The sequence below is a fragment of the Acipenser ruthenus genome, chromosome 37, assembly GCF_902713425.1.
Source record: "Acipenser ruthenus chromosome 37, fAciRut3.2 maternal haplotype, whole genome shotgun sequence".
In the NCBI taxonomy this organism is placed as follows: domain Eukaryota; kingdom Metazoa; phylum Chordata; class Actinopteri; order Acipenseriformes; family Acipenseridae; genus Acipenser; species Acipenser ruthenus.
Window position 1 is genome coordinate 2141164 of NC_081225.1, and position 26301 is coordinate 2167464.

At 42.2% G+C, this 26301-nt stretch overlaps 1 protein-coding gene across 1 annotated transcript in view; it reads left to right on the top strand.

Moving 5' to 3' along the window:
• The first annotated feature begins 4133 nt into the window (after positions 1-4133).
• LOC117966134 (serine/threonine-protein kinase 10-like) overlaps positions 4134-26301 on the top strand; it is a 30927-nt gene continuing 8759 nt past the window's right edge. The window contains exons 1-10 of the mRNA XM_059008682.1: positions 4134-4976; positions 11613-11777; positions 16302-16350; positions 17609-17758; positions 19087-19159; positions 20843-21037; positions 22161-22383; positions 22799-24871; positions 25111-25131; positions 25650-25780. Coding sequence (XP_058864665.1) covers positions 4827-4976; positions 11613-11777; positions 16302-16350; positions 17609-17758; positions 19087-19159; positions 20843-21037; positions 22161-22383; positions 22799-24871; positions 25111-25131; positions 25650-25780 — 3230 coding nt within the window. The 5' untranslated portion in view covers positions 4134-4826. The remainder of the gene's footprint in view (positions 4977-11612; positions 11778-16301; positions 16351-17608; positions 17759-19086; positions 19160-20842; positions 21038-22160; positions 22384-22798; positions 24872-25110; positions 25132-25649; positions 25781-26301) is intronic.

Here is a 26301-nt window from a genome sequence, read left to right on the forward strand (position 1 = left end):
TACCATAGCAAGTACCATAGTATACCATAGCAAGTACCATAGTATACCATAGCAAGTACCATAGTATACCATAGCAAGTACCATAGTATACCACAGCAAGTACCATAGTATACCACAGCAAGTACCATAGTATACCACAGCAAGTACCATAGTATACCACAGCAAGTACCATAGCAAGTACCATAGCAAGTACCATAGCAAGCACCATAGTATACCATAGCAAGTACCATAGTATACCATAGCAAGTACCATAGTATACCATAGCAAGTACCATAGTATACCATAGCAAGTACCATAGCAAGTACCATAGTATACCATAGCAAGTACCATAGTATACCATAGCAAGTACCATAGTATACCATAGCAAGCACCATAGTATACCATGGTAAACTTATACATGGGTATTGCATTATTATTATTTATTTATTTATTTATTTATTTATTTATTAGCAGGCACCCTTATCCACGGCGACTTACAATTGTTACAAAATATCACAGTACAAAGTATCACATTACAAAATATCACATTACAAAATATCACATTACAAGTTATCACATTATGAAATATCGCATTACAGAATATCATAATACAGATAAGAACAGTTATGAAAGTACGATAAGATCAAATTCAAGTAAGAGCAAAATAAAGAAAACAGTAAATTATAAGAAAGAGCAGTTAAAACTTATAATAAATATTTGCTTATTATTATTTATTATTATTTATTTCTTAGCAGACGCCCTTATCCAGGGCGACTTACAATTGTTACAGTTGCTTATATGAGTAAAGACCAGTAAGAACACGTAGTAAGTATGATTTGTGGATGATTTCAGATAAGAGCAATTACAGAAAACATGAGTATGGTTACCTATAAGAGTAAAATCAAATACAAGATACAGTAAGTAGTTGTAGTTAGGAGCAGTGGCTGAATGCAGCAAGGTACGGACTAGGTCAGTACAAGCTGATAAAGTACAGGTACAATTGGGTGCCATGTAGTCCAGTATAGTCGAGAGTTGTGAGGTTTACAGATGCTGTCTGAACAGGTGTGTCTTGAGGAGGTGCTGGAAGGTGGTCAGGGACAGAGCAGTCCTGATATCCGTGGGTAGGTCGTTCCACCACTGAGGGGCAAGGGTGGAGAAGGAGCGGGCTCTGGAGGCAGGGGAGTGGAGGGGGCGAGAGGGGGTGTAGGGAGAAATGATAGTCTGGAGATAGGAGGGAGCAGAAAGGTCAAGACAGCGATAGGCGCGTACAAGAGTTTTGAATTGGATGCGAGCAGCGATAGGGAGCAAGTGCAGAGAGCGGAGCAGCGGTGTAGTGTTGGTGAAACGAGGAAGGGAAAAGACAAGGTAAGAAGCAGAGTTTTGGATGAGCTGGAGTGGACAGATAGCAGAGGCAGGGAGGCTGGGCAGGAGGGAGTTGCAGTAGTCAAGGCGGGACAGTACCAGGCAGGAGATAGAGAAAATGTTACGAGGAAGACTGAATGATAGAGTGGAAGTAGGAGCATTTGGTGAGTGCAGTAGAGAAGGAAGCAAAGAGCAAGCGATAGAGATCCAAGCAGGAAGATTGGTTTCCTTCCATTTCTTTTCAGCAGAGCACAGTTCGGTATTGGAGCACAGAGGAGAGCCAGGGCTGGGGCGGGGAGAGGCGGGCAGGTCGAGGGGTGAGAGGGCAAAGGGAGTCGAGGCAGGAGGTGAGGGATGAGAAAAGGGTGGAGGTAGCCAAGTCTACAGAGTTGGGAAAAGGAGTCAACAGAGGGACATGTGAGAGAGCAGCAGAGGAGAAGAGAGAGGTGGAGAGGGAACAGAGGTTTCGATGGAAGGTGACAGAGGGGGTTGGCGGAGCAGGAAGGGATGGGAGCAACAGAGAGAAGGAGATAAAGTAGTGATCATAGATATCGAGAGGAGTGATTGAGAGGGCGGGGGGGGAAAGCAGTCCCTGGTGAAGACGAGGTCCAGTTGACGGCCCGCTGAGTGAGTGGGGAGGGGGGGATGAGGAGAGACAGAAGGCGAAGGAGTGAAGAAGGGGAAGAAATCCAGCAGAGTGGTTAGGGTTGGAGAGGTGGATGTTGAAGTCACCTGATAGAACAACAGGGGTGGAGGGAGGAGAGGAGGAAGTCAAGCTCATCAAGAAAGTGAGTAAGGGGTCCAGGACAGTAGAGAACAATGAGGAGGAGGCGACATGGGGACGTGATTTCAACAGCGTGAAACTCAAAGGTGCTAACAGAGAGAGAGAGGAGGGGGGGACAGAAAAGAGCAGGAAGGGAGAAAGCAGAAATCCTGTTCCCCCACCTTGTCCAGAAGGGCAAGGAGAGCGGGAGAGGACATAGAGAGAGGAAAGGGCGTCCGGAGTGGTAGTGTTATCAGGGGAGATCCAGGTTTCAGTGAGAGCTAGGAGGTCAAGAGAGAGGTGGGAGTCGAAGGCAGAGACGAAGTCGGCTTTGTTGGAAGCCGAGTGACAATTCCAGAGGGCGCCAGAGAGCACACAGCCGGGTGTGGGGTGGGGGGGGTGGGGTGGGGAGCAGAGGAAAGAGGGAGGGGCAGGGAGATGAGGTTAGAGGAGCGAGATTCGCGTTGGCAGGGAGGAGACAGGAACGAGAGGAGAGGATTACGGGGATATGAAGATAGTCATTATAGGGAGCAATAGAGGAAAGGAAGCAGGAATGGGTACAGAAGAGGGTGGTGCCGAGAGAGAGGCGAAAACAGACAGGTACAGGAGGAGCGAGAGCATTAAATAATAGTGAAAAGAAAAAAGAAAGAAATGTATGCAAACCTGGTCTGGAGTTGGAGCCATCAGTTCGATGCTTGAATAGAACATTTTTGTAGCCAGTCCACGTTGGCCTGTCCCTGTGTGGACTACCACAGTGTTGACTACCAGCCTGTTGGTGATAAGGACCTTTGGTGAGCTGGCTCTGAGTGCTGGCACACTAGATTAGCGTCAGTGCTTATTAAATGAGTGTCAGTGCTTATATAATGCCCTACAGGTTAAGAGTTGAATTGATTGCAAATTATTCTAAATCCAGTCAGCTGTGCCCTGTGCACGTTGCTAGATTGTTACACCAACGCAACACGCTCACGTTGCAACCTCAACTGGCAATCATTCACTTTACAAATTAAATATTATTATTTATTTACAGAGCGATCGGTCCGTCGACTGCTAGCCTTCCTGCAGGGTTGCATTCCTTTCTTTCGCTTTCCCTACCAAATGCGTGCCTACAATCTCCTCACGTCAAAGTGGAATTTCCAGGGGGGGGTCGGGTGCTGGAAAGTTGCCACATTCATTTGTACACAGAGCGGTTTGTTGGTATTTCTCTATTCTCTTTCTGTGGGAAACACTGCCATCTGCTGATAAGAAACTGTATCACACCTGTGAGTCCAGACTCAGACGCAGACTTTTGATGCTCAAAACAGATCTGTTTTTATTTTGAATAAACAAAACAAAACAAAAAAAACATGTAACACACATCATTTTTGTTCCTGTCTGCAAACTGCAAATGTCATACTTTTAAATTCTGCTTCATATGTACGCATAATAATACACCCCCCCCCCCCCCCCCCCCGTACTGAGATGCTAATTAGTTTATTTTAATATGACTTCAGTCACTCTGTGATCTAAATAGCCACACCCTTTCTACTACTTACTTACAGCAGTAACAGGTTAAAAATAAAAACAATTTTTGACGGAGCACATTTATTGACAGTAACAATGCTAAAATAATGTCTGCAAATTCCTATAGAATTTCATGGCATTAACTCAAGCTTTCTGTATTTGTTATACAGTAGTTATGAAGATTACAATAGCCATGTAACCACAATAAATTAAGGTGGACCAACACAAGTTTAAGCAAGCTGACTATAATCTGCACCAAAGGATTGATTGAGACTCAAACTCATTTCATTCTTGATCTAAGTAGCTAGATTTGAACCCAAGTCTCTGGACACGAGAGGGTAGTGAATTATCACTGCTTTATATCTGTCTGTCTGTCTGTGACACCTAGCCCCCAAAGCTCGACTTTAAAAGGAACAGTACAGCAGCCAAGCGCTCAAAAACGATAGCTTGCCTTTCTTTTGCATTTTGTTTTTTAAACCGCACAGTTTTGACGTTTAGCCCCGGCCCCTAAGTTCAGGGAGGTTTTGAAAGCTGGTTCCATTTCCTGCCAGACTAGCAGCAGATGCTGCCAAAAGGCACGTGGGCAGACAGGTAGCTTGACAACTAGGGCAAGCAGCACAAATGCAGGGCAGAGATAACTAACGACTCAGAGATGGCTGATTGTCTGAGTTAGGAGCCTGGGTCGGGCAGAGAGTTGTTTATTTTAAGTGTTAGATTTAGAGGTGAAAGCAAAGGAAAGAAAGAAAGAAAAAGAAAGAAAGAAAGAAAGAAAGAAAGAACTTAATTTTTTTTAACTATTTCAATATTTCCGGTTTTTTGCGGGTTTTGTTGTACAGTTTGTGTGACGTGACTTTTTTAACAAACATGTATATTTTTTTACAGCGATAACCGGGGCTTTCATTGTGCCATCCTGCAAAAAAACATTCATCTCTGCATTTCTACTTGCTTTGTCTTTCTTTTTTGGAAACGATGAAAGGAGCCTTCAGCAACTCCACCGCCAGCACAAGCGATCTGCAGCAGCCTTTGCCGATGTTGTTGTTTTTCAATCTCAGCCTTTATTCTCCTTGTTCCTCTGGCTCAGTCGGAACACCTGCAGATTCAGTACTGGATTAGTTACTGTGTCCACAATACAGCATTTCCGTTGTAGTGACTTCCTGCTGGATTACTGGTGGCAGGGGTGGGATTCTGCAGGGTGAAAGAGGAGGGCAGGGAATAGGCAGTCATGGCTTCTATCTTTATGAGGCTTTTTCGGTTTGGTGGAGAGAAGAAGAAAGTGAAGCACTATGAGAACCTGAAGCGGGACATCGATCCTGAAACAGACTGGGACACACTGGGAGAACTGGGAGATGGAGCCTTCGGCAAGGTCTACAAGGTAGGGAGAGACCAGCTTTAATAACCCCCTGAGTGACAGCATAGCTGCCCCAGACCGTCTCAGAAATGACTGCTACAGGGCTGATTCAAGAAACTTTTTTTGCAAACTTTCTTATTTATACTACAGGTCCCTTTTCATAAGGCGCAGATTTTTTTACAGAATTATTTTCTAGTGCATTTTGATAGACCCTGTAAAGTATTTTTGTATGGAGAAAAGCAACTATTTTGAACTACACCCTGTTCCTTGTACCAAACGCAAATTAATGATCAGCTAACACAGAGTGTTGATATCTTGGAAAGCACAGTCTAGAAAGAGTTTAAAAAGCTTCAAACTTTATTTAATTCAATTAATCTTTGTACGGTAAATGGGCCTTCAATAGATTCCCTTATAAAAGTTTTCCACACTGTAAAAGCACAGCAAAGTGTAATAAAGCACAGTGGAAGCATTGTAAAGCAGAGTGGAAGCAAGGTAAAGCATAGGGAAGCATTGTAAAGCACAGAGAGGTGTGGTAAAGCATAGGGAAGCATTGTAAAGCACAGAGAGGTGTGGTAAAGCATAGGGAAGCATTGTAAAGCACAGAGAGGTCTGGTAAAGCATAGGGAAGCATTGTAAAGCACAGAGAGGTGTGGTAAAGCATAGGGAAGCATTGTAAAGCACAGAGAGGTGTGGTAAAGCATAGGGAAGCATTGTAAAGCACAGAGAGGTGTGGTAAAGCATAGGGAAGCATTGTAAAGTACAGAGAGGTCTGGTAAAGCATATTAAAAAACAAACCATGGTAAACTAACCCTTATACAAGTTTCCCACAGTAAAAGCACAGCAAAGTGTAATAAAGCAGAGTGGAAGCAAGGTAAAGCCAGCGCGGTATGGTAAAGCACATTAATAGACATGGTAAACCATGGGAAAAGCATGGGAAAAATATCAAAATACCGTGGTAAACTTGTATAAGGGGGTTTGGGGATACATTGTCATACCAAATAGAAATCATTATAAAATTAATCATTGATAATTGAGCTTGAAACCTTTATTGGACCAACCTGCTGTACACGTGCAAAATACAAGCTTTCAAGACACTGCTTGAAAGTCGTACAATATAGAAATGCTGACTGCTGTAGTGGAAATTCAAGCCTTCTCACTCCAATTTTATTTTAAAGAGAAAAACACTTGCTAACGTTCCAGAACTTGAAATAAACAATTTCAGAATGCTGAATAGAGCTTGGGGTGTGTTTTAATGATCTGAACAGTGGTAATCTAAATACTGCCCCCCCCCCCCTCCCTCCCCCCTTAAGGGTGATTTATTGACCTTATAACATCATCAATCACGAATACAATGAAAAGAGGGGAGCAAAAAATGAGGTTTAGATTTTTTTACAGAGGGTTAATGTATTAAGATCATTAAACACTTAAATAAATAAATCATGGATGGAAATAAGGCTCCCATTGCATAGCAATTGAATCCATTCCTGTTTAAGAAGACACACCTGAGCTTGTTACCTATACTCTATGGCTAATCGAGCTCGTACTAAAACCTGGAATGGGTGAAACTGCCATGCAATAGGAGTCTTATTCCCATCCCTTTCAAGATTTGTAACTGCAGTGGGTGTTTCATTTCCCTTTCAGAAAACAACAGTCCTAACGTCCTTTGTTTTCTTTGCTATTTTTAATTATTTTCGATTAATCGCTACATAACTTTGACTTGTGCGATCATTCAATCAGATCCCCTGTTTAGCACGCTTGGTTACATGCTTGTCCCTTTGAATAGTTATTCTGCTCGGGTGATTGAGGTCTCCGACAGAGCAGAGACCGTTTTGATGGCGCTGTGCCTGTGCGCTCGCTCCTTCCTGCACCAGTTGCTGACGTGAGGTGCATGTTTGACTCAGACAGGCTTCCAATGATCAACTTAAAACCACAGACACTTCCGTTCCACCTTCAGAGCTGACTATTTTTCTCTCTCTTATAAATATGAAAAGAAACCTAATAAAACCAATTACTAAAAGAAACTCAGGGTCATATTTTCAAAGCGTTTCCACTATTCTTTCAATAATGGATGCAAATTCCTAATGAATCCTCGGTCTGAATCCCACAGGAATAACACCAGAATATCTTCTGCGCTTCCTCTGAGTTCTGAAGTGATTTATTGTGAATTCAGCCCTTGTTAATTCAGTACGGTGAATCCGCAATGCGGATGATTTAAATTGCAATTGAACAGACGATTAAATGATGCTAATGAATTTGTCCAGAGACCTTGTCCGTGGGTGCTGACAGCTATCCGCGATGCTGGCCGGCTAGCTGAAACACGATCACATCGTGTAGTCTAGTGCGGTGGATAGGAAGTGGCTCACCGAGCGACCGCCCCCCCCCCCCCCCCAAAAGACAAGGCCGCCAAACCATGACTGGAAAAAGAAATTGATGAATGGTTAACGCAACAACTGCAGTGGCGCGATGCCACCTGCCCCCCAAAAATAGGAAAAGGATGAAGAAACAGTAAGCAGCTGAAACACAGGCCTGCCCCCCATAGCGTGAAATGCACTGAGGGAGAACCCGGGGCCTGCCACACCCCCTGCAGAAACTAAATACGAACCACTCTGCACTCGGGTAAGGAAAAAACCCTACTCGCTGGTAGGAGGAAACCTTCGGGAATCCATGGCTGAGGGTAGCCCTTCCTCCAGGCTCTAAAGACGGCCGTCTCCCTGTTTGACCTCGCCTCGTGTGACTGAGAGGCCAAACAAAAAAGAAGCGACATGAATGCTGGCTATAACGTGTTGATTAGTGGGTGGATTCTCCTTCCAGGAATGCAACCACGTTTTTCCATTCATGTGGGTTTAATTACCCGGATTTATTCCATGATGAATTCCTCTTACTCGCCCACCATGAGATTGGGAGAAGTGTTAATTCCTACTTACCTTATACATGCGATCAACATCTAATTCATACAGTCTAATTGATATTTATTTCCCTCTAAAAGATAACAGAAACTTGAAATTCACTTTAAAGCAGGGGTCTCCAATCCAGGTCCTGGAGGGCCAGTGTCCCTCCTGGTTTTTGTTCCAACTGTAGCCTTAATTAATTGGACCAATTAAGAGCTTATTGGAAGCTTAATTGGTCCAATTAATTAATTTATGGTTTCAAGTTTCTAAAGTTCTGTTATTATTTTGAGGGAATCTACCTCATCGAAGACATTGAAAAAGACTTCTCGTCGAAACGTTTGTCAGCGAATGACTCAAGGGCCGTATTTACAATGCGTTTTCTCTATTCTTTAATGAATTCCTATTTTTTGAAAGAGAACTTGAAATATATAACTTGAAATATATAACTTGAAATATATAACTTAGTTGTTTGGTTCTAGTTTTGTGAAATTAACAGGTGTTTTACCTCTTTCAAAAAATATCACATTGATTTTGATTGCATGTGTAAGGTAGGCATTCATGCATGAATTCACACTTCTTCCAATCTCCTGGTGGGCGAGTATGAGGGCATGAATTCTGGGCAGCAGTGTGGAGTAGTGGTTAGGGCTCTGGACTCTTGACCGGAGGGTTGTGGGTTCAATCCCTGGTGGGGGACACTGCTGCTGTACCCTTGAGCAAGGTACTTTACCTAGATTGCTCCAGTAAAAACCCAACTGTATAAATGGGTAATTGTATGTAAAAATAATGTGATATCTTGTAACAATTGTAAGTCGCCCTGGATAAGGGTGCCTGCTAAGAAATGAATAATAATAATAATTCATCATGATTTAAAAATATTTTAAGTTGTTACAAAGACAAATCGAATGACTATGGGTAATGAAATCCACATGAATTAACAGAGCTAAATTCAATGACTTCAGAACTCAGAGAAAGTGCAGAAGGTGGGATTCGTTAGGAATTCATTAGGAATTTGCAAACATTATTTTAAAGTGTTACCAAATAATAATTGGCTCTTGGTTTTGATTTCCGATCCCTCAATCGATTTGCGTATTACTCCACAGTCCCCAAAAATCAAACCTGTAACTATCTCTAAAAAAAAGCTATGAAGAAAATTAATATTCACCAGCCACCACTGATACTTAAAAACAAAAAATGTGTCACCTTGGTAACAGAGGCTCACTTGTTGTTTGAGGGTTGAGTGCGGTTTCTTCCTTTCCAGCTGAACAGAAAAAACACAACTTCCTGTCTTTAAACTAAGACAACATCTCAAACCTGTTCGATATGCTGTCCCTCTACAGCTAGGGCTAAACCTTTTGCTTTACCTAGAATTTCAGGGTTGAAACATAATAAACTATATATATATATATATATATATATATATATATATATATATATATATATATATACATATATATATATATACAGACGTGCTCAAATTTGTTGGTACCCTTACAGCTCATTGAAATAATGCTTCATTCCTCCTGAAAAGTGATGAAATTAAAAGCTATTTTATCATGTATACTTGCATGCCTTTGGTATGTCATAGAATAAAGCAAAGAAGCTGTGAAAAGAGATGAATTATTGCTTATTCTACAAAGATATTCTAAAATGGCCTGGACACATTTGTTGGTACCCCTTAGAAAAGATCATAAATAATTGGATTATAGTGATATTTCAAACTAATTAGTTTCTTTAATTAGTATCACACATGTCTCCAATCTTGTAATCAGTCATTCAGCCTATTGAAATGGAGAAAAGTAGTCACTGTGCTATTTGGTATCATTGTGTGCACCACACTGAACATGGACCAGAGAAAGCAAAGGAGAGAGTTGTCTGAGGAGATCAGAAAGAAAATAATAGACAAGCATGGTGAAGGTAAAGGCTACAAGACCATCTCCAAGCAGCTTGATGTTCCTGTGACAACAGTTGCAAATATTATTAAGAAGTTTAAGGTCCATGGAACTGTAGCCAACCTCCCTGGGCGCGGCCGCAAGAGGAAAATCAACCCCAGATTGAACAGAAGGATAGTGTGAATGGTAGAAAAAGAACCAAGGATAACTGCCAAAGAGATACAAGCTGAACTCCAAGGTGAAGGTACGTCAGTTTCTGATCGCACCATCCGTCGCTTTTTGAGCGAAAGTGGGCTCCATGGAAGAAGACCCAGGAGGACTCCACTTTTGAAAGAAAAACATAAAAAAGCCAGACTGGAATTTGCTAAAATGCATATTGACAAGCCACAATCCTTCTGGGAGAATGTCCTTTGGACAGATGAGTCAAAACTGGAGCTTTTTGGCAAGTCACATCAGCTCTATGTTCACAGACGAAAAAATGAAGCTTTCAAAGAAAAGAACACCATACCTACAGTGAAACATGGAGGAGGCTCGGTTATGTTTTGGGGCTGCTTTGCTGCGCCTGGCACAGGGTGCCTTGAATCTGTGCAGGCCACAATGAAATCTCAAGACTATCAAGGCATTCTGGAGCGAAACGTACTGCCCAGTGTCAGAAAGCTCTGTCTCAGTCGCAGGTCATGGGTCCTCCAACAGGATAATGACCCAAAACACACAGCTAAAAGCACCCAAGAATGGATAAGAACAAAACATTGGACTATTCTGAAGTGGCCTTCTATGAGTCCTGATCTGAATCCTATCGAACATCTATGGAAAGAGCTGAAACTTGCAGTCTGGAGAAGGCACCCATCAAACCTGAGACAGCTGGAGCAGTTTGCTCAGGAAGACTGGGCCAAACTACCTGTTAACAGGTGCAGAAGTCTCATTGAGAGCTACAGAAAACGTTTGATTGCAGTGATTGCCTCTAAAGGTTGTGCAACAAAATATTAGGTTAGCGGTCCCATCATTTTTGTCCATGCCATTTTCATTTGTTTTATTATTTACAATATTATGTTGAATAAAAAATCAAAAGCAAAGTCTGATTTCTATTAAATATGGAATAAACAATGGTGGATGCCAATTACTTTTGTCAGTTTCAAGTTATTTCAGAGAAAATTGTGCATTCTTCATTTTTTGTGGAGAGGTACCAACAAATTTGAGCACGTCTGTATATATATATATATATATATATACATACACACACACATATATATATATATACACACACACATATATATATATATATATATATATACATATATATATGAACATAATTTAAATCTTTTGTTTACATTGTGTAATCAAAAGAAACTACAAAATGATATTGCAAAAGTCTACTGGAAGCCATAATAGTAGTACAGTATTTCATTTTAGTTTTTGAAACGTCACATTTTTCAGTTTATGTCAGTGTTTCGTGAAGTATATGGAAAACTACAAAGCGGTATGTAATTCAGTATATTAATGTGACATTATTCAGCAAGTTTCATTCGACTTTATGAAGCTGAATGAGTTCATTCTAAAGGGTGATGCAAAACTTTTGGCCATATCTGAAGACAAGGGCTGATTCCTGCTCCTCAGAAGACCCTCACCTGGGTGTCAGTGAACACTGAAGAAGGCACTGGCCGAAGCATCTGTCTACTTGACTAAGTTTCCTTTAAATTGTGAGCAATTTGCAGTTATTGAATATTTAACTATGTCATCGCAACAAGATACGTGCATCAAGAAAAATACAATAGCTCAGTATAATAACGAAGGCACTGGCCGAATCTTTTGTCTCAGCGTCTTCACATACTTTGATTTCTATTTTAATCTTTTCTAACAACAATTTTTCCATTTTCTTTTCTCAGGCACGCAGCAAGTCGACTGGGATCCTCGTGGCCTCCAAGGTGATCGAGGTGAAGAACGAAGAGGAGCTGGAGGATTACATCACCGAGATCGACATCCTGGCATCGTGTTGCCACGGCAACATTGTCAGGCTCTTTGATGCGCTGTTGTTCGAGAACCGCCTGTCGGTAAGGGCTGGAAGTCACTACTGTATATATATTGACCTGAGTCACTACTGTATATATACTGACCTGTTCTGCGAAAACCTAGCCAAAGTGTGGGGGGAGAGATTCTGCTTGTCCTCATTATTGGAACTAAATTATAGTCATACCCTATTACCCTATCAATAGGGCTGTTAAAGTAATGCACTACAGGAACAAGTTACTTGTAATCAGATTACTTTTTTGAGTACCAAAATACTTGTAATCAGATTACCTTTAAAGTAACTTATTACAATAAGGTATTACTTTAAAAAATGATATTGATAAGTAATACGATTCAGGGCCAAAAGTAAGAGATTACTTTTTGTTATTTTAGCATTTGCACCATTTGTGTGTAAATAAGGTTTCCTTAACAATCTGGTTTTTCTACCCTAACTGCCATTAAAATGAAGATACTGGTCAGTAAAACTGAAGTAGAAAAAGTTTCAAGCTGGTCTTAATTTCTATTACTTCTGCGCAGCGTTTTTGACACTCGTTATGAAAAAGGGGAAAGTTAAATAAGAGATTAAAAGATTAATAATTCCGTGTAAATTAGAAAGACAAATTGTCTCAAGTGTGGGCTGGTCTGTGTGTGTGTGTGTGTGTGGGGGGGGGGGGGTTGGCAGGTATTACTATCAATGTGGGAACAAAATTTGAAAAAACGACATGGGGACGTCCCCATTTTGTAAAGCACCTTTTTAAGAACTAAATACACCTCATAAAACATAAAAAAATAAGTGCCAAAATGTTTAGTTAGTTGTTGACTTTCACCCTGTGTGGAGTTTTGTCTGACTGGAGTTAGATAGTAAATACAAATATAGTGAGAGTCAATGAGAAGTCCCCACACATGATGTGAGTGTGAGTGTGCGAGTGTGCGAGTGTGTGTGTGTGTGTGTGTACGTGTGTGTGTGTGAGTGTGTGTGCATGTGTGTGTGTGTGTGTGTGTGTGTGTGAGTGTGTGTGCATGTGTGTGTGTGTGTGTGTGTGTGTGTGTGTGAGGTGTGTGTGAGGGTGTGTGTGTGTGTGTGAGAGTGTGTGTGTGTGTGAGTGTGTGTGTGTGTGAGTGTGTGTGTGAGTGTGTGTGCGTGTGTGTGTGTGTGTGTGCGTGTGTGTGAGTGTGTGTGTGTGTGTGTGTGTGTGTGTGTGTGTTTCCTGTCTCTCTCTGTGTGCTCTCGAATGTACAGGATGTTGAAGGCAGGTTTGCTTGCAACCCGAATGCTTTGTCAGCCTGTGAGGTAATGGCTGCAAATCTTTTGAACACGGTGGAAACTCTAAAAATAACCCAACCAATCTCCTGGCTTGTGTTTAATGGGGCTTTTGTTTTTTCCCTTATAAAAGTTTACCACAGTAAATCAGCACTGATTTTTAGCAGTTTTGCCATGGTTTTTCCCTTGGAGATACAGTACTATGTATTTACCATAATGTATCACAGGTTGTTTTTTTTTTACCATAACCCTCTGGGCTTACCTATGCGTTACCATGATGTCACTGTGCTTTATTACACTTTCTATGCTTTTACTGTGGGGAACATGTATAAGGGTTGTACCTTCCCAAAAGTGAATCAACTGGCTCTTTCTTTCTGCTATTGTCCAAAAGTACTGTTATGCAGTTGAGAGCTCAAGCAAATAACACAGATGAGAGTCACAGTGAGAGAGAGAGAGAGAGAGAGAGAGAGAGAGAGAGAGAGAGAGAGAGCGAGAGAGAGTGAGAGAGCGAGAGAGAGAGAGAGAGTGAGAGAGAGCGAGAGAGCAAGAGAGCGAGAGAGAGAGAGAGAGAGAGAGAGAGAGAGAGAGAGAGAGAGAGAGAGAGAGAGAGAGAGAGAGAGAGTAGCCTCCATTGTCTGTTTGTTTGCAAGACAAGCATCTGTTTTTATTTGGTTTCAGGGTAGCTTTTATTAGTGTTTCTCTGTTAAAACCAAAAACTATGTCAAGAAGTAGGGTGCTTCAAATGCCATTTTCATTTTTATTTTACATTCCTCTTCCTTACTATGTTATGCTGCTTCCAGCCATTCGGAGGGTTCTGGGTTCCGTGCTCTAAAACGGAGATGTTATCATTTTTCTCAAATTCTGCCTTTACCTGGCTTTGAGCTGCAGGGATGGCAATAAGACTCCTGGTGCACAGCAGATTCACTTATTCCAGGTTTTACTACAAGCTCGATTAGCCACAGTGTATAGGTAACAAGCTCATCTTATTAAACTCAAGGAATCAATCAAACTGCTCTGCAGCGGGAGACTTGTTTCCATCTCTGAAGTGCTTTAAGCTTATCTGGAGAATCCCAAGCACTGGGACTGAACAGCCTTCCTCATTCCATCAATCATGTCTTTTCAACTCTGCCAGCCCCGCCTACTGCACGAGTATAGATACACACCATGCTTAGGCCACGCCCACCGCTTGGGGGAAAACAAACCGGTGCCTCTCATAGGGATCCACTGAAATCCTGCTTATTTTCATAATCGATTAATACATATTTAATTTGCTATATTAACTTAAAACGTAAATAGTATGTCCCATGACTACTTTAATTCATTGGGCCCAGAACACCGGACCAGATATATTTAAAAAAAACTTAATAATATAGGGCTTGCAGACTGTCCTTTCGCATTGCAAAATTACTGCTGGAGGAACGACCCAACAAGCTGGCCAGAGGTGACCTATCCAGACATATATAGCTACTTAATCGAGTCTACCGGTATGTACTGATTTCTTTGAACTTTTTATAAATGACTTTGTGCTTTTATCTGACACGCTAGCTAGGTCAAAACGAGTTTACATTAGTTAACGAGCTAAGATACTTAGCGATTTGCGTCAGTTAGCTAGCTAGTTAAACCTAACTAGTTAAAGTTATGTCCTATGAGTCGACGTTATCAGATATACACCAGCTTACTGAATCTTTGATTATGAGGTCTCTTCTAAAGTCATGTTTGCTCATGTTGTTACTGCTATCACTGTTTTTAGGGATTTATACAAAGGCAATGAAGAACTATAGGTCTCTGGATGCCCACAATTTCTTCATCAGCGGCTGGGTGCAGGTTGTGTACCATCACAAACCTCCAGGTTCAGACAGCACAGTCTTCAAGGCAAATGGCAACCCTTCATGGAGAGTGACAGATAAACCCCATCAGAGTTAATATTACCTAATATTAACATATAATTTGCCTTCATTCCTCTTCCTCGGTAGTTTCTCTGGTATTTCGTTGTCAGGTTTTCTTTGACATGGTTACAAACTAAAGGGACAGCTAGCCAGCTGAACAAGTCTGACATTGTTGTCATGTAGCTAGCTAAGTTAGACAACTCTAACATCGTTGGCTTTGGTATAGTTTAGTCTACATACATAGCCTGCAGTCGATAAATTGTAAAGTTATTTCTTACCAGTGACCAAGTGTTTGCTGCACACATACGCATATTGGGTGCTGGGATCCCAAATTTTGCCACCCTCCTCCTGATGAATAGCTTGCAACCACCGAGTCCTTCTCTCCAGCTCCGTACGGCGACGTGGAATTATGTAAAACTTGAATTCTTGTTTTTTTAGCTTGTTAGCTGTGCAAAATGGAACACAGCAGCTTTTCGGCATTGTTATGAATTTACCAGATTTGAGTCTGATGGATGGTGTTGAGTGGGCAATGGGGTAGTAGGCTAGCCCTCGGCTTTTCTATGGCTTTGGGTTGGCTTTGTTTTCCTCCAAACGGTAGGCGTGGTCTGAAATGTGACGCGATGTGGTGTGTATCTATACAGACAGAGAGTGGGTGTGGCTGACAGTGGGTGTGGCTGACAGAGTGGGTGTGGCTGACAGAGTGGGTGTGGCTGACAGAGTGGGTCACGTGCTTTAAATGGAATGACGAAGGCTGTTCAGTCCAAATTAATTTCTCAAAGTAGCTCACAGTCAGATAGAGGCAGATTTAAAGAAACGTGGCCCTAATAACTCAATGTTGGATTAACAGAGCCCACAGCCGCACGCAATCAGGGTCGGATTAGCCCATCATGGGGCCCTAGGCAAACATACACTTCTGGGCCCCTATCTTCTTATATGAATAACAACAAACATACGATATGTATATATAAGCTTAACTCACGCTCCACCAATATGCAAAAGGTATCATTTTTAAGTTATTATACATGGTTTTGATCAGAAACGGTCAATTATGGTTATTAATTATGATGAAAGTTTCACACACAGCTCTGAAGGATTGACCGAATCTGCCAGAAACAGTTAATTTGAAGGCAGTGTGCTAAATACATTTCAAAATATATTCGGAGAAACCTGAAGCCTACGTCAAATCTCATAGCGCAGCTTGATAATCTCCTTTCACGATTTACTGAATAAAAACACAACAGTTCAAATATGGACAAGAGTACCATATTGATCGTTATCTAATTAAAAAAAAACAAAAAAAAACCATGGTACTTCTATATTCAGAATTCCATTCAGAATGCCTGTAGACAATTGATTTCTTACGTCTGTTTTTACAAGGTCATATGTCCTAACCCTGAGCGTTGCTGCTTGTCTCCCTGCAGATCCTCATTGAGTTCTGTCCCGGTGGAGCTCTCGATGCTATAATGCTGGGTAAGTACTGCAGTGTGTGGGCTGCTGCTGCCCATTAAATGTTCTCTCATTGTAGTCTCCTTTGCCCCATTGGAAACTAGTGAATGAATGGCACTCACAAAGCCACAATTGAACTTATTCATCATATTTTGTTATGCCGTTCCCTTCCCACTCAGAGAAAGCTCAGCTGGGATCCACTACAGCAGCTGAAATGTTTTTCATGTTAGTATTGCTGTATGATTGCCTAATTTTAAAGATCTTATTTGGGAATTGCTTCGAACCTCCTGCCAATGCTTCTCCTCCAGTCCACATTAACACCTAGATGCATGTCTCATTTAGTCTGGTCTTTGATCTCAGTGTGCTGCTGATTCAGTTTGATCCGCACATGTTTTCATTGTGTAGTTTGTACTTCCCGATTGTCCTTCTATTGTTTTCCAGGACCCCCCTCTTTCTCGATGGGTAAATCTCCTGGTTAAATAAATTAATTAGTTAATAATATTGTTGCATGCATGTCTAATTAGCTTTGATTATGATCCCTATTGCTTCAAATGTATTACAAAGTATCTTTTTTTGGGATATCTGCTGTATATTTTATGAGTGGTCGATTGAAATTACATTTGCAGATTACATTTCCAGATTACATTTTCTGATTACATTTTCTGATTACATTTTTTCTATTACATTTGCATGACTTTTGCCATCATTCTTTGTGGTCCTTATCGCAATTATATTCGGCTTTCACTCTGAGTTCATGAGCTGCTCTTCAGCTCTAGATATCAGCCGCACACATATATAAAGCAGGCTTGTGAAACCCAGTGTATTGCCAGAAAAACAAAAGTATGGCTCTTACTTGTACAAACACTTTGGTAGAACCTGTGTTCCATGCTGTATACCTACAGCAGGCAGCTAGACCCAAAGAGCAGCTCCTGAACTCACACAAAACACAGTATTTTCGTCACTGCAGTAAGAAGCACTCAAAATAATTGTGGACTGCAATCAGAGATGGCAATGAATCTCCTCCCAGCATCTGATGAGTTCATAACACTGACATTGTGTGTCTGTGTGGGTGTGCGTGGGTGTGCTTGTATTCCTGTGTCTGTGTGCCTGTGTGTGTCTGTGTGTGTGTGTATTCCTGTGTCGGTGTGCGTGTGCATGTTTGTGTTTGTGTGGGGGTGTGTGCATGCTTGTATTTCTGTGCGTGTGTGTGTGTTGTGGGTGTGTGTGTGTGTGTCTGTGCGGGTGTGTGTGTGTGTTCGTGTCTGTGCCCTTCTCTTCACAGAGCTGGAGAGGGGTCTGTCGGAGCCCCAGATTCAAGTGGTCTGTAAACAAACGCTGCAGGCCCTAGAATATCTCCATGGCAACAAGATCATCCACAGAGACCTGAAGACAGGGAACATCCTGCTCACAATGGAGGGAGACGTGAAGCTGGGTGAGTGAACCAGTAAACCAGTAAACCAGTAATCCAGCCCACAGCACGAAGAAGCAATTCGACTCCACAACACAATTAAAAACACAGGGAAGCATTGTGAGCCGAGGTTCCCAAACCTTTTAGGCTCTCAGATCCTCCATTAAATCCCTTATAGAGGTTTCTCACAGTAATTTAGCACTGTCCCTTATACAAGCATACCTTAGTAACATTAAAGTAAAGTGTAAAGTGCAATATGGTCAAGTACAGGTAAATATAGGTCTGGTTAAGCATATTAATAAACATGGCAAGCCAGGGTAAGCTGTTGTAAACGTACAGTAGAGCCATGTGAAAAGCATGGGAGTAAAACTGCAAAAATACCGTTAGAAACTTATAGAAGGGGTAGTTTTGCAGTTATACTTTGCATTTATCATGGTTTGCCATGGTTTTTGTATATGCGTTACCAGACCTCTCTGTGCTTTACAATGCTTCCCTATGCTTTATCAGACCTCTCTGTGCTTTACAATGCTTCCCTATGCTTTACCAGACCTCTCTGTGCTTTACAATGCTTCCCTATGCTTTACCAGACCTCTCTGTGCTTTACAATGCTTCCCTCTCTGTGCTTTACAATGCTTCCCTATGCTTTACCAGACCTCTCTGTGCTTTACAATGCTTCCCTATGCTTTACCAGACCTCTCTGTCCTTTACAATGCTTCCCTATGCTTTACCATACCTCCCTGTGCTTTACAATGCTTCCCTATGCTTTACCAGACGTCTCTGTGCTTTACAATGCTTCCCTCTCTGTGCTTTACAATGCTTCCCTCTCTGTGCTTTACAATGCTTGCCTGTGCTTTACCAGACCTCTCTGTGCTTTACAATGCTTCCCTATGCTTTACCAGACCTCTCTGTGCTTTACAATGCTTCCCTCTCTGTGCTTTACAATGCTTGCCTATGCTTTACCATCCCTCTCTGTGCTTTACAATGCTTCCCTATGCTTTACCATACCTCTCTGTGCTTTACAATGCTTCCCTATGCTTTACCAGACCTCTCTGTGCTTTACAATGCTTCCCTATGCTTTACCAGACCTCTCTGTGCTTTACAATGCTTCCCTATGCTTTCACTGTGCTTTGTTACACTTTTCTGTGCTTTTAGTATGTGAAGCTTGCAGAGACTAGGCTTCCTATCCAGTCAATCCTGAATTTTCAACCCCATTTTATTAAGTTATGCTCCAAATGCCTCGTCATTAAAAAAAATTAAAAAATTACATTTTCAAACTGGGTGAAGCTGTACAGTAAAATACAGCACTAGCCCAACTGACTGTCAACACTGTTTGATTATTGTTCCTTTCCCAGCTGATTTCGGTGTGTCTGCTAAAAACACCAGCACTCAACAGAAAAGAGCAACCTTCATCGGCACCCCCTACTGGTGAGTCTGCGGTACAGTCCCTAATGTTTGCACAGAGAACCCATTCTCTTGTAAGGTATGCGTGCATCTGTGTGGAGTGTATTTTTGATCTCCTGAACATTTTTGGGGTAAATTCCTGTTTTTTAATTCAAATCCAATCCTTTTTAAAATCTATTCCCAATGCCAGTAGTTCCCATTCCCTATTTATCCATTCCACCACATCGTTGATCAAAATTGCAATCCGCAGTATTCTGTTACAATGAGCTTCTCACCGTGGCAACACATGACTTTAAATTGAAGTCACTGATTGTTTGTCAATTAAACTGGCTTCAAATGAAAGCAGTTGAACAATCACAAAAATTATTATGACTCTAAAATATCAATTCCAATTCCTTCGAAGGGATTGGAAATGCAATTAACCCCAACCCTGCTCCTGAATATCCCAGATCCACAAGGATGAAAAAAAGAGCTTTCATTTGAAATTGAACTTCAAGCAATTACTTTGTTTGCCTAATTGTCCAGTGTCCAAAAATCATATTAAATATTAAAGGATAGATTTCCAGGGAACACTGTAGACCATAATAGCCACGGAAATGGATTTCCTTGGGCAGAAACCCTTTGGGAAGGGGCGGGCAGTGATAATGTTGTTGCTTATGCAAACAGCAAAGAAAAGGAATTTAAAAGCCTTGCTTTGCAAACCTTCAGATCCCACCCTTACTATGCAACCCCCTAAAATGCAGACTGGCTGATCGTTGGGTGCACACTGCTCCCTGTGAAAATGAATTCACTCATCCAGTTTACTGTATTGACCCTGAAGGAAAGCACAAAACATGGAGGGCTAATGCATCTGTATTTTAGACCATATCAAGTTTCCTGTTTATAAATCTATTTTCCACTGTTCTAAATTACGTTGCTAAGGAGATGCGGTGCTTGACCTATGGAAAGTAATTCTGCGAATAATATACTTCCTTTTCTGTACGCTGCACTGTGTTATATAATGTTCACAGAGTGCAGGGTTTGTTTCACTCTTCAGGAGGGCCGCAGACACCTCACTCCACCCGTTCAGGGGCTCCTCAGGGTTATTCGTGGAATAACTACAGGACTCCATGAAAGTTCATGTTGTATCCTAGATAGGTAGATAGATAGACATCCATCTCTCTCTCTCTCTCTCTCTCTCTCTCTCTCTCTCTCTCTCTCTCTCTCTCTCTCTCTCTCTCTCTATATATATATATATCTATATATCTATATAGATATATATATATATACATATAAACATATTCTTGAAAAATAAGTTTACACAGCTGAAGGGCTTTTGTCCATAATCATTTAATCATTTAAACCTTTTGTGTACATCAAAAAAACAAAGAGTTTTATTTTATATATGTACACACAATATATGTATGTATGTATGTATGTATGTGCATATATATATCTGAAGAAGGTGGTAGCGTCACATTGTAGCTAATTATTAAAATAGTGAGTTTTCAGTTTATCAGTTGCTTTTCTTCAGAAGTATTTCTAGTGATTGATGAGTATCCTGTTGGATCCTTGGATATAGAGCTGTTTCTGTTTTTTAATTCTCTTTCTCTCTCTCCACACACACACACACACACACACGCACACACACGCACACACACATGCACATACACACACGCACACACACACACACACACACACACACACTCACGTTGTACCCGTGTTCAGGATGGCTCCAGAGGTGATTCAGTGCGAGACCTCGAAGGACGCCCCGTACTCCTGCAAGGCGGATATCTGGTCTCTGGGGATCACGCTGATCGAGGCTGCGGAGATGGAGCCCCCCTATCACGATCTGAACCCCATGAGAGTGCTGCTGAAGATCACCAAGTCCGAGCCCCCCTCCCTGTCCCAGCCCCGCCTCTGGTAAGCGAGCTGCAGTGATGTTAAAATGGTTCCACTGAGGTTTTGGGGTTCTCAGAACTCTTCAACCTGATCCATACACAGCTAAACAACAGGTAGTCACCATCTTTGTTCTCACTCCCTTGTGCCCTCACTCTAGCCTAAACTAATCAATCCCTGAGTTGATCCCTCAGGCATGGCAAGTCAAATACTATTGAATGAACATTGTGTCACAGCTGTACAAGTAGTTAACATTAACATTAGCTTTGGAAGCGTTGCACATTACGTGTCACAGTATGTACTCATTGGTATCTACGATGAAATCGCTCTGCTTTGAATCTGGAGGTTTTAATTAGATGTTTTAATTGCCCCTCGAGCAGTTTCCCATAGTAAAAGCACAGCAAAGTCTAATCAAGCGCAGTGAAAGCATGGTAAAGCACAGGTAAGCATTATAAAGAATAGCGAGGTATGGTAAAGCATATTAATAAACAGGGTAAACTATGGTAAATGCAAAGTATGACCATGGGAAATGCATGGGAGTAAAACTGCAAAAATGGCGTGGTAAACTTTTATAAGGGGTAATTGTACAGTTATGCTATGCATTTACCCTGGTTTGCCATGTTTCTTTTAAATATGCTTTACCACATCTCTCTATGCTTTACAATGCTTCCCTATGCTTTACCAGACCTCTCTGTGCTTTACAATGCTTCCCTATGCTTTACCATACTTCTCTGTGCTTTACAATGCTTCCCTATGCTTTACCATACCTCTCTGTGCTTTACAATGCTTCCCTATGCTTAACCAGACCTCTCTGTGCTTTACAATGCTTCCCTATGCTTTACCATACCTCTCTGTGCTTTACCATACCTCTCTGTGCTTTACAATGCATCCCTATGCTTTACCATACCTCTCTGTGCTTTACAATGCTTTACCATACCTCTGTGCTTTACAATGCTTCCCTATGCTTTGCCATGCTTTCACTGTGCTTCATTACGCTTTGCTATGCTTGTACTATGGGAGACTTGTAGGGATTAGGCATCCTACCCAATAAATAATCTCTGGAGGTGACTGTTTGTCACGGGTCTTTGTTGCTGTTCATTTTTATGAACGCGACGCTAATGGAAAGCGCTCCTCTCGGCTCCGGCAGGTCATCTGATTTCAAGGACTTCCTGCGGCGTGCTCTGGAGAAGAACGTGGAGGCCCGGGGGACGGCGGGCCAGCTGCTGCAGCACAGCTTCGTGTCGGGGGTCTGCGGAAACGGACCCCTCAAGGAGCTCATCGCAGAGGCCAAGGCTGAGGTCATGGAGGAGGTGGAGGACGGGGGTAAGGCCGAGGCCGGCCAACAGCCTTCAGGGTCAGAGGCCACGCCGGTCAGTACCAGGAGCGTTTTAGAGTCAAACTTATGCAATGTTATTTACACTGTTGAAGCCACTAATAGAAACATTTCTCTGCTTCACTTGGTCGATTTGACCAACCTATATTAGCTTTTACAGCACCAGGGAATCCTTCTGGATTATTATTTTGAGGGGCTTATTTTTCAAGATCCCAAATCGCATGTTTTGTTTTCTGACAGCAGCTGCTTTGAGTAGTATACAGTGCAGTGCAAAAGCATTCATTTAACATAGAGTATAAATAAACAGCAGAAATAGCTCAAATTAATGGTACATAAATAAAGCATGTTTATTCATTAATTTATTGCCTCATTAAAGTGATACCTTTGCATTAAATTATATTCTCAAGAGTGAGTTGATCTAATTCATACTCTATCTTGTCTCTCCCACACAGGCTTCTCAGAATTACACACAACATCTTTCCGGAACCAGCGAAGGCGAGACGCCCTCGAAAATACGGCGCGTTTCCTTGGAAACGGGGGGAGGAGCTACCATGCCCCGCCAGGGAACTGTCCCTCCCGAAACTGGAGGGACAGAGGGGGCAGGGGGTGAGGAATCAGCAACGCAAACCCCCGCTGAGCCTACGGGACTCACAGACGCAGTTGAGAACGTACCCGAAGATACTGTCAGCAAACCAGAAATCAGCTCCCCTGATCAGACCCAAACTCTAGGGGGAGAAGCAGAACTAAGCTCAGCTGGTCCGTCCCAAACCGTACAGGAAGGGTCTGCAGGAAACCTAAAACGGGCCAGACGCCTGTCCGACCCCATTGCCTCACTGCCTCCCTCTTCCTGCAGCCAAAGGCGTTGCAAATCCTACTACTGGGATGAAGACAGGATCCAGGATCAAGAGTCTGTTATCAGGATGTTAAAGGGGGTCGATTCACCCAATGTGCTCAATCTCCCCCCACCCTCAAGCTCAGAACACCTCGTACCCAATGACCAGGCTGGGAGCATCGTGTCTGCTTGTACCTACAGAGGGGCACTGCCTGGAACGGAAGGCAATAGTTCCTTCACAGGGGAAGTCACCAAGGAACTGCAAAGTCAAGCAGCATCTGCAGAGGGGTCTGGGATAAGCAGAGTGGAGAATGGGGTACACTGGGGTTCGGATGGACCTCCTCAGGGAGATACAGTCATCACTGACTATGAAACTGAGAAGGACAGTGTGGTTGGGCTGCTGGGCTCGGACTGTGCTATTGGGGAGGGTATGGAGAGTGTACAGAGAGTGGATGAGACACCAGGGGTTCCTGTTGCTGAGCTTTGCAAACCAGACCAACATGATTTAGAAGATCTACAAGAAGCAGATCAGCCATTGGAGTTCTGTTCTGGAGATACCAAAGACTTCAAAACACTAGGGGAGAAAGCAGAGGGTCATTCCACAGCTGGGGTGGACAGTGATAGGGAAGACAGCGCAGACGGGGACACACAGAAATCTGAGGTTGCCACCTTAGAGAACCATGATGGTGTAACTCTAGCCCAACAACTGCTGCCTGTGGTTCAAACTGACCCCCTTGGTCCCGCTTCTAAAGGGCACCTGGATCTTCCTGGTAGCAGGTCAGCCAAACGCCCTCCTGACTTCACGGAGCAGTCGTACTTAGACTTGGCAGGGGCTCCCTGTGTATTACGGGCATCTGGGCACACTTGTCCTGTTGTGGACTCACTGGACTTGGCTGTGAAAGGTGTGCTGGTTGAACTTAAAGCAGCCCCCCTGGAGAAACCAAAGCGTGTTTTAGACTTGGGCAGGCTGAGCAAGGAAGAGGTCAGTGGTGTTGTCTCCCCAACTAGCATAGAGGAGACTCCAGGACTGTTAGGAGTAGAGGAATTCACAAAGGCACAGGTTGAGACTGAACCTGACAGGTGTATGGATGGGGAAAGCTTGGGTCAGGGGACCACACAAACTGAAGACACTGAAAAACCAGAAGTGGAGAAGACATCTTCACAAGGGGAGGCCAAAGACTCCCTGACTGGAGAAGGGAAAGCTACGCATGAGGAAAACCTGGAGAGGGATTTGACACCACAGCTAGATCTGAATTCCCGGGATTCTGGGATCAGGATTAAGGAAGGTCCAGGAGGAATAGGACCAGCCGAAGATTCCTTAAAGCCGACTGGGATCCAACCTGGGAATGACAAAGAAGACTCTCCTAGAAGTGGGAATTCAAACGGGATGAACCAGGAGCCACCAATCTCCCTTTCTCCCGACGAAACTGATCCCGCCAAACCGAAGAAATCTGTGAAAAGAGTGAACTTCATCTGCCAGGAAGAGGACCAGAGACAGGCAACAGTCAGGCTAAGAAACGATGAGGAGGAGTCGCAATTGGGCAGAGCCGCAGTCAATGGCATAGCAGGATCAGATGGGAATCTCGCCCCACCCGGGGAGCAAGAAGACCCCCCAGAGAGGAACTGTGTCAACGAAAACACAGAGGATCAGGAGAACTCTGCCAGTGGAAATGGGGCTGGCCTTTATTTCAAGGTTAGGAATATTACAGAAGCAACACTTTGCTTGGCAGTAGTTTTTCTAATTGATTTGGAATTGCCAATTTAGTTCAGAAGTTCAGTTCCCAAAACAGTAGTCTTGCAGTAAGGAAATGCAAGACATCAGTATTATTCCAAAACTGAAGTCATTATATAGGTTTTATTTATTGTAATATAATATGTTGTTGTGGCTTCATAATATGTTTAACCACATGGTATATTTGCTTTATCTTCCAGAGTGCCCTGGTAAACGAGGGGGTAAGTTATTCTGCTATAACAAATACAATCTCTGAAATATTAGTTCATTAACTGTAGACAACTCTGTGCGAATTGTTAGTTAACATATGTAGAAACTAATAAAACAATGTATAATAATATAAAGCGTGTGTTGATCATGAATAGATACAAATAGGAACGGAACGTTTCGCTAAATTGGCAGGACCCTTTTTCTTGTTCCTCAAAAAAGAAATTCTGCATGCTATGCAAGCCAATAATCTTGTGCAAAATCTTACAATACAAGTAGCACAAGAGAAAATCGTCTTGTATTTTACACAGCACGCTGTATTTAATTTTTTATATGTATACATGATCTTTTTATATTTTACATATTTACATATTATATTTTACATATGCTATTTACACATTGTATTTGATATTTGATGTTTATGTATTATATTTTAGATTAGATTTTTTATATTTGATAATTATACATTATATTTTAGATTTAATAATTTGACATTTGATATTGTATATTTATATATTACATTTTGCCGCAGGAGACTACTATAAACAGGAAGACGGTTAAGAAGACCCGGAAGTTCATCGTGGATGGAAAGGAAGTGAGCGTGACGACGTCCAAGATTGTGAGCGACAACGACAAGAAGGACGAGCAGCTGCGATCGGTCAGGTACCGTAGAGATACAATAATCAATCAACACTCGATTAGCGATCAGTCAGGCACACGAGAGTGGAGCCACTACCGTAGAGATAGAACAATCAATCAACACTCGATTAGTGATCGGTCAGGCACACGAGAGTGGAGCCACTACCGTAGAGACAGAACAATCAATCAACACTCGATTAGCGATCGCTCAGATAGACTAGAGCGGAGCCACTACCGTACAGATACAACAATCTCAAAGACTTTTATTTTGTGGGCCGAAGCATTCAGTAATCAATCAGTGGCCCTGGTGCCCTATTGGAGCCTCACCTAGCCAGCTACCCAGTAACACATGCTTCCCCTGAGCACTACTACACTAGAGCTCCTCTACATGCATGTATCTGTGTGTTTTGTGATGAGAAGAATCTAATGAATTATCTTGCTTTTTATTAATAGAATTATTAGTTATGATAGTCGAAAATCATAATTCTGCTGTGTAGTATAGTATTTCCGTAGTTATAATGGTCTTCAACACTGATTATTATAAT